This window comes from Falco naumanni, chromosome 5 (assembly GCF_017639655.2).
Source record: "Falco naumanni isolate bFalNau1 chromosome 5, bFalNau1.pat, whole genome shotgun sequence".
Lineage (NCBI taxonomy): Eukaryota > Metazoa > Chordata > Aves > Falconiformes > Falconidae > Falco > Falco naumanni.
Genome location: NC_054058.1, coordinates 8,222,136 through 8,235,813, shown reverse-complemented (window position 1 = coordinate 8,235,813; position 13,678 = coordinate 8,222,136). Strand labels below are relative to the sequence as shown.

The 13,678-nt window shown below is 43.7% G+C and overlaps 1 protein-coding gene across 1 annotated transcript in view; it reads left to right on the top strand.

Annotated features, from left to right (window-relative positions):
- Positions 1–13,678, top strand: part of TEAD4 (TEA domain transcription factor 4) — a gene marked incomplete at its 5' end in the record, with an annotated part of 57,163 nt that overhangs the window by 9,479 nt on the left and 34,006 nt on the right. The window contains one exon of the mRNA XM_040594975.1: positions 4,908–5,162. Within this exon, the coding sequence (XP_040450909.1) occupies positions 4,908–5,162 (255 nt within the window). The remainder of the gene's footprint in view (positions 1–4,907; positions 5,163–13,678) is intronic.

The following is a 13,678-nucleotide window of genomic DNA, read 5'->3' as shown; positions in this document are numbered from 1 at the left end:
ACCTCGCTGAAGGGCTCTTGGCAGCTGTCTAGCCCTGCAAGATCCCTGAATCTCAATGAGATACCATGTGTGAAAGGAAAGAGTTAGTGTTGAAATTGCCAGCATCAGAACAATTAAGCCAAAGCTGCTGGAGCTGAAGGATTTTTGTGCTTTCTCCCTGGTTTTCCTTTCCTCTGACCCAACAGCCTGCCTTTGTAAGCGAGTCATTAAGAGATGGCCATGGCAGAAAGAACAGGGACCAAGAGTGAATAAAAACCAGTATTTGAACAGAGGGAAACATAAGAAGGAAGTAGAGATACTCTGGTGAGGAGGTGGAGGTGCTGAGGGGCTTGTGTCCTGGGGGAGAAGAATCCATGACTGGACCCTACAAATAAAGGTAGCTAATTGTCTCTCAGTAAAGTAAGAGTGGGATCGGAATAAGAACAACTGTAAGGTACAGTACCAGAAACGTGAGAGCCAAGAAGTGGAGCGTAAGTTCAAACTGGAGGGCATCTGAAGGGAACAAACACTGAGCCTGGAACCTCTGGCAAAACTTCCTGTTATGAGAACGGGACAACATCCTCTGACTCCTCTGATCCTCAGAACTCTGCCTGGCGAGGGGATTCAGATGGGGAAGGAATTGTCTGAGCATGCCTGGGAACGGGTGTCTGTTTAGTGATTTCAGGATCAAATTCCATCCACATCAGAAGAAAGCTTTGTGATTACAAGCTTTTCTACAGGCAGAACTTAATAAAAATTAAAAAAAAAAAAAGGGAAAACAATAATTTACAAGTACTAAAATATTTAGTGATATTAGAACACTCAGTAATACAAATCACCGTTAAAGTTACTAAGCTCTTATGTGTATAGTTAGTATTGATTGAATGGGAAAACAGAAGCAACCCAAAAGCTAGATGCCAACTTGAAACATTTGTATTCTGTGAAAGTAGTTACTAATGAATATTATTAAAACCTTTCTTATAAATAACACATTCAACATCAGCGTGTTTTTGAAAAATGCTGGTTTTGACCAGATTGCTTTTTCAATGGGAAGTGATTCCACTGATAGTTTTTCAACTTGCCATACTAATAACGCTGTTTGCCATCGAGTTTAGCCCCCAGCTTCTCTATAGTCTGCTTTGCTTACTTTAATAAATGGCCACTTTGGCCACCAGTGAGTTCAGATCTACAGTGCAGGCAATGGAAGGCCAGGAGTGGTCAGAGAAGAGACCCACAGAGCAGATGCCACCCGAGCAGGACTCCCTGCATTGCTGTTTTATTGCCTCTGAGCACAGAGCATCTATCCCCTGGGACTGCACATGGAGCTCACTGTTTAAGCAACATTATTTAAGAAAACTTTACAGGCCCTTTAAGCTCTTGGCACGTTACTGAAATAGAGACATGGAGTTACAAGGATTTTCATGATGATTTCAGCCTACGGAATTTCTTCATAAGTTATCAAAAAGAAGGTCAGTTTGTGTTAGTGTCTGGGTGATTACTGAGTTTTTAGCTGGAGTTGGCCAAACATCCTTGATTTTATAGTCGCTACAATTCCACTTTTCTCATCATCCATCAGGAGTAGCTTTAGTGCCAAGAAGGGAAAGCAGAATCAGCCCCCAAGGTACGGAAAGGTTGGGGTGGGGTTGGCCACGATAGCACATTTTGGTGCCTGCTGACCTAGCTGTATCTTGGGATAGAACTAACATTGCTGGTCAAGGCACAGAAAGTAAGAAGCATTCATAAAAATAATAAATGTGCCTAGTGACTTTTAAGATTTATACCATTTCTTCTCTCACTGCTCTTATGTTCCACATCCCCCTTGCTTTAGACCAGTGTGAGATTAGGCTCGCATATTCTGTCTCTTGCTTTGTGAACTTGCCTGAATATACAAGTGACATCTGCTCAAGTTGGCACAACTTTTCTTTCGTGTTTGGAGAAAGAGTCTTGGGAGCTGGCAGTGAATTGAATACAGCATGTTTTCTCCTCCACTTATTCTGGAGCTTGGATCAGAAAGGACCTAGAGTTTCCTTTGTCACCAAAGGCACTTGGTGCACATGTATGAAGCCTTGTAAAACATGAAATGATCAGGCAAGAACTCCTAGGATTTGGGGGTGGGATGGAGTTATGCTTAAGACATATTTGCTTAGTTTCCAACCTAAGTGTTCCGTGCTGAAATCATCTGCTAGGTATTAATCTGTGTCTGCATGGACGTTATGGAGATGAAAATATCTGTATTCAAAGTAGGTGCTTTTTATGGTTGCGATGGGCATACATTCTCTAGAAGATGACTTTGTTTACTTGTCTGCATTGCTAGGGGATTTGGCTTGAGCAGAGGCTGTAGCTTCCAGTCACCATGGCTCTGGGTTGTACAGTTGAACAGTTACAGCGGGTGTTTTCACGTGGGTGTGCAGCCCGCTGGTTGTTACCAGGCGTGCAGCTCCAAGGGCAGGTGGTACTGCGAATACACTTGCAGTCACACTTCAGGCTTCTTTCTGAACCCCTCCATTTCTCATCCTGTCAGCCCAAGTTAAAACTAGCCTGTGTCTTGTGTTCGTGGAGATTTTAATGTGCATTAAATATGGGGGGTCGTGACAGCCTCAGGGGACCAGGGCTGCTTGGAGAAATATCAAAAGAGGAACAGCTGGAGCAGATAGCTTCTGTTCCTCTGTCAGAGCCCCACTGTGGAAAGCTTACTCCGCTACACCGATTCCCCAGCAGGACAATCTCTTGAATAACCGGGTAATTTTTTTTATTGAGCATCTTCATCAGTGAAAGGAGATATGTTTTGGTGATGGATGCTTGGTGAAGGAAGCAACCTTTACCGTTCATTTCAGGGTCCCTTAAAGTCACATTGCCTGCTTTGGTGCCATTCACAGTGTGCTTGGGGTGTCTGCCCCAGGGTAAAGGCCAAGTTCCCCTCTCTGCCCCCCTCGCCTCCCATTTCATTCTTTCTTCCCATGTTAATTAGAGCTCTGAAAATGTATAGTATGGGTCAAGAGGATTGAAATAATCTAACGTAAGGGCTAAAATGGATGGATAATGGTAGGACATTCCAGTGGTTCATGTGTTCCAAACATTCTCATGGGAAGTAAGTCATATGCTGGGTTTTCTAAACGGCTATGTGAACCACTTGTTAAAATGCTGCACCGTGTAAGAGAAGTATACTCTGTCTCGAAATTATTCAAATGCCCAGTATGATATTATTTGTTTCCTGAGCTTTTGGTGGGTTATGGAGATGTAAAATGGGTATCTGCTGCTTCTAAAGTCATTAAGGAGCAGCAAAACCTTCTGAGAGGCAGTGTTGCCACCTCTTTCTACAACTTCAGCTTTTGAAATGAAAAAATTCTTAAGAATTTAAGCTTTTAGTAAAAAAGAATAATAATAAAATCTAGTAATCACAATCTTGGAGAAGATTTTGTAAACATGAAATCCAAAGAGGAAAGGAGCCAAAGAGGGACTTAAAAAGGAGTGTATGGTGTAATGTTTTTTTTTAAGTTGATGTCAGGAAAGTTTCTGGAGCCACAAGCTCTGAATTTTTGAACTTCTGAAGTTGAATGGACCTGCTTTTCCTATTTACCAGCTGGGGCATGGTGTAACTGCACAAATTTTGTTCTAGCTAGTTTTTGACATAGACCATGCCCAAATTTCTCCTCTGTCCCCCTTTACATTATTGCTGTGATGTTTTTGAGCTAGGCTGACTTGGCATGTTGGAGGCCTCTCCTAACACTCTTCTTTAGTACAGGTTTGATGATTCTGTTGCTCTTGCAAAAAAAGCTTTATTCTGATTTTTCCCAGCTCAGTGTGGTGATTGGCAGGGAAGTTTTGAACTCTCATTTAAGTGGATTCTCAAATGGTGGCTTGCGAGTATTCTTTGTAGCTCAGGTAACAAAACTTTTTAAAAGATGAATAAACAGCATTGGGATTAAGGCAGGGGAATGAACTGTGTCTTCAGAAGCCCTTTGTCTTACAAATGGTTGACTGGGAGTGTCTGTATGGTCTGAAGTTGCTTTTGAACAAGTGTTTTAGCAGCCCCGCTCAGTGACTTCAGCCTCTGCTGTAGGTGTTTGTAAGTAGCTTTCTTGTAGCTTTCAAAACCTGGCAGCTACCTGCTTAGGTTCAACGACAAACCAATTTCTGCTCCTGCTTAGTGGCAAATGTAATAGCCTGAGACTGGTGAAGGATGAAGGGGTAGAGAGGCACAGGGTACTGAAGGAATTTGCCCAAGGTCGTTCTGAAGACGAGCAGTAGAAACAGGCTAAATGCCTAGGATTCTTGACCTGCAGCCTAGTGCCTTTATCCTTTTACTCATGGTGCCTTCTGCTCCTGCCAGGATATAGTGCTGAGATTTGGGAGACATTGCATTAAACTGTCTGGCTCCAGGAATTGCTTTTTAGAACTGCAGCTGATCCTTGAGAAGAAGAAATGTCAGTGTTAAAAGTGACACCGACTACTAACTGATGCAGTGAAACAGTATCTAAGAAAATTTCAACCCTAGTGCTCAGTGATGACTGGACAATTCATCACTGCTTTATTTTGTATAGTCTTTCACACAGGCTGGATTCCTGTATGCATGCTTCAGAAAGTTAAATAACAGTTACACAGATAATGACAGCAGAAGGAGAAAGAAATTAGGAGAAGGAGACAGAGGCAAGAAGATGTAGCGTCTGGGGAGAACTGGGGAGTGGTAAGAGTTATTGAGCCATAGAGAGACGGGAGAAGGCTGTTTTATCAGAAGGATTTGTAGAAAAGGTTTTCATCTCAACATAAATAGAAATCAAGGATGTGGTTGAGTTACCGTTTAAGGTAAACGTGAAGTAAAAATCTCTCCTCACTGAGGCTTTTAAACTTTCTTTTCCCCTTTAGTATCTCTTCATTTTCCCAGAGAGGAGGATTTCTAACCAACTGATGGGATGTGTTTATCATCGCAGGTTCTGAGTCTGCTTCTCCACGTGGCACCTTGGAGTTTCTAGCTGGCACCATTACCTCCAACGAGTGGAGTTCTCCCACCTCCCCTGAGGGGAGCAACGACTCAGGGGGCAGCGAGGCCTTGGACAAACCCATTGACAATGACGCTGAGGGCGTGTGGAGTCCGGACATCGAGCAGAGCTTCCAGGAAGCGCTAGCCATCTACCCACCATGTGGACGGCGGAAGATTATCTTGTCCGACGAAGGCAAGATGTATGGTAAGGAGAAAGAGGACACACCACAGCACTCCAGGCAGCCTGCCCTGCGCAGGCCATTTGCCTTATACCAAATGAGGTTCTGAATTAACTCTTTTGCCCTCAGGTGTTCCCAAGTTGATGCAGTTGGTCACTTGAAGCTGTGTTTAGGAAAACCAGTGAATATTTTAAACATTCACAGAGCTGAAAGAATTATAGTTGTCTTCTTCAGGGGAGTATCAATAAGGTAGATTCAAGAGTTGGGCAGGCTACTGAACTAATCTTTGGCTCGGTATCATATAATGGCTTCATGGTGTAACAAGGTTTGTCTTCTAGGTGTCCCTCCTGCTGTCTCCAAAATACTTGTTACCCTAACAGGTAAAGGTCTCTGGTGCTACAGGGCAGAAGTTCATCCCCTGAATGGCTGCTGGTGGTGTGCAAACACCTACAGTTTACTAACTAGCTACGCTTTTCAGATCTTAAGAGCTGAAAACAGACCTCTCTGGCTGCTCCCTTTCATTGTAGTTTGCTATAAGCCCTGGCATGAGTGCCTTTCACCTGTGGGTTCTTCTCACTTAGCCCTGAATGCAGAGAAACACAGGCTTGCAGCTGCAGCAGAAGTCAATTTCTTAAGTAGCAGACATGATTTTGAATTGAAATTTGGACCTATGTGACAGTTGAAATTTCTCTCTTGATTTTGTCCACAAAAAAGCTGGTCCAGGCTGGATTCTCTAGCTCAGTATTGGCAGAAGCCAACTAGTACTTCTGTGACTAAAAAGCAAAGCGATGGCTGAGAGCGCACAATATTTGGTTAAAAGTTCCAAGTTGTGTTTCTTTGTGTTTCTCAAAGCACTAGCAAGGACCTTACGGAAGGCAGCCCTATTCCTGCCCAGTCAGTGCCTGCGTTTTTTTTTTCCCTTTGCATTGGAATCTATTGTCTGCAGGCCCTGTCATGGGATCACCATGCCCTGAAGCATCATACAGAGCACTTTACAAGTCATTCTGCAGGTTTCTGTCCACCCATGGGGCCATTGTTCCCTGAGCTGGGAATCGATTGCTCTCACTGTGTGTGGGCATGGGTGGGGTCGTCTTTACACAGCCTTATCTCCAATACATAGTTTTACTGGGTATACATATCATTGCATCTGTACAGAGCAATGTATATTGAGTAGGGCTGATCACCCTGAGGCTCAGCAAGTGTCAGTATTCTTATTCAGACATCAGTTCCTGTTCTGAGCTGGCACAAACGTTTTTGTGGTTGTGCTGTGGAACCGGCCAGGGAACTGATGCTCCTTAAAACTAACACCGAGCCAGAAAGGGGGGGAAAAAAGTGAACTTTAATCTGAGTGTGTCCCCTGGTTTCTTTCGCTGCACAGCTGCTTGTGCTGGTGTTTAGGGAAGGGATAATGAGAGTGGAAATGAGCAGCCACGGCTGAGGTGAGGGTAGGACTGCTGCTTTCAGAAGCTGTGCTGGCTTAAAACGTTATTAAAATATTACTTGAAAATCCACCCCGTGGTTATTAAGCATAGATTAGTGACATGCTCCCTGCCACTGTCAGTCTGCACTAGTTTTCATGACAGGTAACTTTTAAAATTGATGCTGAAAAATTACGGTTGTGTTTAAAGACTGCCTTCATTTACTAGTCATTCTGCACAGTCCCTGAAATACTTCAGCTTTGGAGTGAATGTGTCAGAGCAGAGAGTGAAATGGACCAGAAAAGAAGTAAGAGAGCAAAAGTGAAAGTGAAGGGACTACAGAAACCAACTAGACTTAGCTGGGGCCTGACCTAGCATGGACTGGTATTTAGTAGAAAGTCTAGTTAACTGGGCTGGTGAACTGCAGAAGGTAAATAACTCCCTTGCAGGGTGAAAAGTTTAGGCAAGGCTCGGAGAAGAAATGAACAAGTTTTCTGCAATCCCTCCCCCACTCCTCCAAATGGGACAGTGTCCCTGCTTGCCTTCAGCGCACCTGTTCCCAGCGTGGATGGTTGGTTCAGTGTGCTCCTGACAGAACCCGAGGCACTGATTTATGGCCTCCTTTGCTTACTAGTCCCCAGGATCCACGCCAAGGAAGCGGGACACAGCCTGGGATCTATAGAAAGATATGACTGGGCAGGGAGAATAAATATAGTCCCTGATTTCATCTTCACCGATTACGAGCCAGCTCACGGAACAGGACAGGCTCGGTGCGGAGCTCTCCCTGCCTCCGAGGGATGGTTGTTTAGCTGTCCTGTGACCAACTTGCACAGAGCTCATTGAACCAAGCAGCAAAGTGTTAGGAGACCTGTTCGTGCCCTTTTCCTTTGACAAAAGTGCAACCATTTCACTGTTTCCCACTGAGGAGTGGCTCATGTGGTACTACTTTTGGGCATGATGTTCCAGGATGTCTTCTATGTGCAATTTATATAATTCTCACCTGTTATGAGGCACCCTGTTTCCAGTTTAAAGTTAGCAGCTTTTACCAGCAAACATGTTGAATTGAGCTAAAGGGCACCAAGCTAATAAGAAGAACTTGCGCTCTTTTGTTTGAATACATTTAAAATTGCACAAAAACATGTGTTTCAGCCTACACATGGGTTCATGTTCCCGAGCCTCTTCAGAGTCAGTTTGCTGCTTACAGCTCTCTGGATGACACAGTTGCTGAGTGGACATGGTTCCTACTTCACCTGAAAGTCTGCCAAGCTCTTCTCTGTACATCGTGATGATCTGTGTCTTGATGCCTTTGCTGCCTTCTTTTCTTTCATTATCTTTTTCCCGCCTAGATGTGTTCCATTACTGGAGGCAGCATCCTGACTGAATATGTTCATACCACAGCACTGCTCCCTCATTGTCCTCTTCAGCCATCTCTGCTTACCACCTGCTTAAGGCACAAAAATCTGTCTTGACTGATGCTATCTCTTCTCCTAATCATTGCATTGACGTTAGAAGCAGCCAGTCCAGGGCACCCTAAACTTACTGGTGCCTTCTGGCACCACTGAGGTCATTCAGGATAATTTTATAAGTGTTGCCTGCTGGAATACTATGAGGGTACAGTGTTACAAATCTGGCTCTTAACATTTTCCAGCTATGTTTTTCCATGGGAGAAATAGTATCTGTAGCATTTGTACTTGGAGTCAGTATCTCCTGTCATCTTCAGTACTGGGTTAGAGAAAGGAGAGGGAGAAAGCTTAGTACCTTTGTGTGATTTGCGTGGAGATGCTAAAAGAGCAGGTCTCCCAATGCTGCTGAGGACAGAGGAAAAAACAGTAACTAGGAAAGCCATACTTATTTTGACAAAACGCTGCTGGAGCCTTGGTTTATAAGTGATGGTGTGAGAGCTTTGAAGAAGTGAGCTACTTAGAGCCTCAGCTGCCCAGGGTTCCCTTCTGCTGCACAAACACCTGCCTTGGAGCACCGTTTTGCAAGAGGAGCTGGACGCAGGGGCTGTCGGTGACTGCTGCTCTGTAGCAGGCAGTAGTTCAAGAGCACTTTTACAACCAGCTCAGCCGTGCCTGTGCTGAGCATGGTGGGCCAGGCAGCTGGGGGCAGCCATCTACCTCCCAGCCTGGTGCCATCCGCTGGGGAGTCAAAGCTCTGAGAGAGCTGAAAGGAACTCACTTAGAGATGTCCAAAGCTCACAGGCTGAAGGCTAGAAGAAGGGTAGCTAACCTCCTTGCTGGTTAAAACCTGGAGCAGGCAGTGAACTGCAGAGACTTGAGCTTGCAACAAGCTTGCGTGAAGCTGGCATAGAAGGTCAGTTGGATGCCGAGGACCATGTCACAGGTGGGCCTTCCCAACCCTGTTCTGAAGTGACTACATTTGTTAGCTAAATTTGCAGGATATTGCCTTCATCTCAAAGGGATATATTATCAGTTAGTCTTTTTCCCTGACCTGAAAAAGTCACAAAAGGTGAAACTGAAAAGCAAATAAAACCGAAGCAGCACAAAACATACATTGCCTGTCCCAGTTCACAAACACTTCTCCTTGAGGGGAGGGAGGAGCATGGCAGCTATTACAAATATGAAAATCTTCAAGGTGTCAGTATTCAAAGGCTTTCTTCCAGATCTACTTTAGTATCTCACCTGATGATGTTTCTGTCAAAGCAGTTGGAACACACTGAGAAGGTGCTCAGTAGACGCTGAACTGGATGTCCCAGGTAACTGCAAAATTTGGGTTTCAGCTGTGATATCCCTCAGAGAGATACTTCTGCAGTTCCTATCACTTCCATTATTGTGACCTACTGGACTGTAGAACAGCCCTTTATCCCACAGTTTTGGTAACAAAAATCAATCTCCCGTTTTAAACACTAGAAGACAGGTAAAACTTAGCTTCACGGACAGTCGGTCAGCATGCAGACTCTTCCCTCCTCCTCTTTTCCTGGTGGTAGGTGCGATGTTTTTGGAGTTGCTCAATAACAAGATTTTGTTTCACTGAGTCAGCTTTCAGCTTTGCTTTTGTCTGGTTTTAGTTCTTTGCTGTTGACTAGATGAAGCCAGATTTCTGGAGACATTTGCAGCAAGTTAAACTTGTGGAGTTTGTAAAGTTTTTCCTTCTATCTCCTTTGTAACCCAAATTTAGCGTTTTTCATGTTAAACTCTATGTCAGTTTAACAGGTGTTTTCTCCATGCAAACATAAAAAGAAATATTTTTCCATGAGTTCCAGGCATTTCCTGAATATTGAGGAATTTACCACTTTTGAAATGCCAGCCAACCAAAAAACTGCTTGCTTTTGCAGTTACTAGAGTACTGGCTGTGGCATCTTTTCTTAACATGCTTAGTACTGAACAGAAATATATCAGCAGTTTTACTGTGTATTACACATTACCAAAATAATTGTGACTACCTTTTGGGGGGCTTTGTTGTTTCAAGCAAGAGCACATAACTTTTTCCTTCCCTTTTGATTTTTAGCTTAAATCTGGGCTTGAAGCGTGTTCTGTAGGATTATGTTTTTCTTACTGTATATGTATGTCTGCAGCCACAGAACTTTCATCATGTTCAAGTAACTTCCTTCATTAGCAACATTGCATTACCCCTTTGGCCTTCCTCTGGCTTTTTCATTTCTAAATTTCAAATGTTTAGTAATTCTTCAAGATAGAGTTGATCTGTAGTGGTATATTGTCAACAAATCACTTGTTCTGATTTTTTTTTCATTGTAAATAACACAGCCAGTTTAATTGATTTCTAGTTTAGTAAGCCAGCTTTATGCTTTGTAGCTGCATCCACTCGTCTGCCTTATACCTGAGAGACTTTCAGTATAATTTGTCAGCCTTTTCTCTTGCAGCAATTAATTGTTTTGCTTCTGCTGTGCTTCTGGATAACTTTATACATTTCCAGTTGTTTTCTGAAAAGTTTACTGAAAAAGCTTTGGTGGCTTTTTAAATTTTTAAAAACACAGTGTTCTTTCACAATTGGATCCAAATATTTCCAGCTGCTAATCTGCTCTTAAATATACAAAACGTTTGTTTATATTTAAAATTTCAGATTGAATTCAAAACCTGGAACAAAATCAGACATGGAAAATGAAAATTAATAATGTCCGCTGGCTCAGATTTGTGTTTGCTTTAAAACAAGTGTGTATAAACCGCTTTTCTGGACAGGTTCTTGTGAACACATTACCAGAAAGATCTCAAAAACATGGAGTGAGCTCAGAAGAGCAACAAGCTTACCAGGCTTAACATTGAGCTCTGGGAGTTGAAGGGACTGATTTAGGAGGAAAGATTAAAGTAGCTAAATATACATAGCTTGGGTAAGCGATGACTGAAAGGTGGAGGGTGGGGGGACACATAATAACAGTCTAAAAATATTTGAAGGGTGTTAACATTTAGGAGGGAGAGGGATTTTATGTGGAACATGTGAGCATGACTAGGATTAATGGGACAGAAAGAAGGAATATAGGATGGATATCAGTAGAAGCTCCACGACAGCATGGTGTTCCGTGCTGAGGGCTCTCGCTCCTGTGGGGAATTCAGAATGGAAATGCTGTTGTTGGGGGCTTTTAAAATTGTACCAGATAAAATTATAAGGAATGTATTTGTAAAACTAGTCCCAAGGAATGGCACGTGTGTGCGCCTGTGTATGTTTGTGTTCTGTGAATGAGAGGTGGACTCTAGATTAGAGGTACTATGATTTTACACAAAAAACAGAGAACAGCGGACATTAGGTGGTGACCTACTACGGCTTTCCACTGTAAATATCTGTAGTTTTTTTTCCAAATTGTTAGTATTATCATTTATACTGTCTGTATTTTGTGACGTGAGTAAGTTTGTGAGACTGATGGATATAGAGGCTGTTTTTCAGGTCTGAAACAGGAAGAGCGAACTTCAAGATAAATACTAGGAGTGCTTTCTCAGAATTCATTTTCTGGTGATTAGTCAGGCTTTGGGTAGAGAAGGGTGATAGCGTTTCTCAGGCAGGGAGGTGCACATAGAGGGAGCTGATAAGTGTCAATAGCAGATAATGCGGAGACCTGGCGTAGGAAAAAAGGAGCTTCCTTATTTCTGCAGTGCAGGTAAGCAAAACCTATCACATGAACTCTCTGTTAAAGCATCTTTCAAAGGCATGCCATCTTGCTGGAGGGCATGTATGAAATATAACTTAACAAAACTTAATAAAGTAGCCCTATACATCTGTTAAGCAAAACCGGTAAAAGACGACAAATCCTTTCCAGGTTCTAGTGCCTTAAGGGGCTCCCCAAAGTGAAGGAAAGCTGCTTAATCAGAAAAAGACAATGTTACAGCTAAAAGAAGAGGCAGTATTCTCATTCATGTAGAATCCAGATAATGAGCACAGGAGAACTAGGACTGTCTATTGGTTTGAACAGTTGCTCATTAGCTAATCCATAACAAGCCCTGTATTGTCTGTGCATGGTGAAGATTTGGGCAGCAAAACTGGGAAGGCTGTGTGCAGTTTGTGCCCAGACAGATGGTCTTGTAAGTCTGTTGGTCACTGGCAGAGCTGACTGAAACCTCTGGGGCCTGGGTACACCTGCTGCTGAAGGGTGCATAGCCAGCAGCTGTTCCTCATTGCTGTCACCTTGAACTTGTGACCCATCTTCTGGGTATTCCTTCAGCCTCTCGGAGGCTCACTGCGTGCACATGCACAGGCATGGTCTTGCTCTGTCTCTAGCTTTTTGAACAGGAAACGACACTGTTTTCGTTAAAAACTTTTGCATGTAAAATGTCTTAGAATCACTCTTCTTTCCTCTCATGTGATCTGTACAGTAATCCCAAATCCCTTTTCGGGAGCTTAGGCTGGAGTTCAGAACATTGAGGTGACCTGACAGTTTTCTGCAGAAGAAAAGAGAGAGCTGACACTCCCATTTCTTTGCTCCCCTGCTCCGCTCCCAGTTTTGTGTTCCCACTCTTTAAGTTAACTTCAGTTTCCAGTAATCTCCCTTGCTGATCCATTTTAGCTTGCTAAGCTGATAGGAAACTGCTCTGGCAAAATGAGCTGGACAGACTCCTGCAGGATTAGAGAGCTGAACTGACCTGCAGAACATCCCGGTGAGAGGGGTTTAGGGGAAAAAGGCAACTGCTTTTCGGCAGTAGCCAGCCATTCATTTAAGCTGAAGCTATAACTTGATGGTTTAAAGAAATCCCGGACAACGTGCTCTATATCATGATGGCGAAAACTGAAGATGGGTGAAGTGGCAGCCATCCCACTTACCAAGTCGGTATTTGTTTGTTCATATAATGCAAGAACAGTCTCTGGATTCTTTTGCTTTCCTTGAAGCTGCTGCATAATTTTCAGTCAGTTGGCCGGGACCCGGTCCTGGTGTAGTCTCACGTGTCCAGTGAAGCTGTCACAACTCCTCACAGGACTAAGCCAGACCATGGCCTTGAGAACAGCAACAGCGTGTTTCCATGCTGGTCACGCAGCGAGTGGCTGCATGGAGCTCATAGACCCCTTTTAGCTCCTGTTTCTGTGATAGCTGAAGCTTTGGGTACTCGGTCAACCTGTCATCTGGGCACGTGCATAAGGTTAGCACTCGGGGCAGAAATCTGCAAGGGACCACGAAATGGGGAGGAGGCGAGATGCCGAAGTTCTTGCTGCCCTTTGAGGCAATATCACTGGAGCGCTATGGAGGGTTGCTTTTAGTTGCTTCCAATACCCTGCAGCTACTGGAAGTTATTGAAACAAGCAGACAAGACATTTATTGACCTAAGGAAGAATTTAGCAGATGTCTGGGTCTGTAATGTAGAACTTGGACTCATGGGAACTGGAGGATGTTGTTACAGTTCAGCATTAGTTTCAGTGCTACCCTCAACGTGTTTTCCTGAACCTGGGCCTTGGTGAGTGAAGGATGTTTGTGCCTGTATAACATTGTGATTCTCAGGTGACCTGAGAGACTGAAAGCTGTTGGCTTGACATGCCTTTCCATGTAGGATTGTTACTGGCTGTTTGGGGGTTAGCTGATACACTCCCTGGCATGTGATGGACTCATATTACTATATGCAGCTGCTTTGGTGTGTTTGTGGGATTTCCAAGCCAAACTGAATCTAAACAATTTCTGTAAGATTCTCATCAGTCTTACTCTGGGAAGCACCGGAACAAGTCCCAGC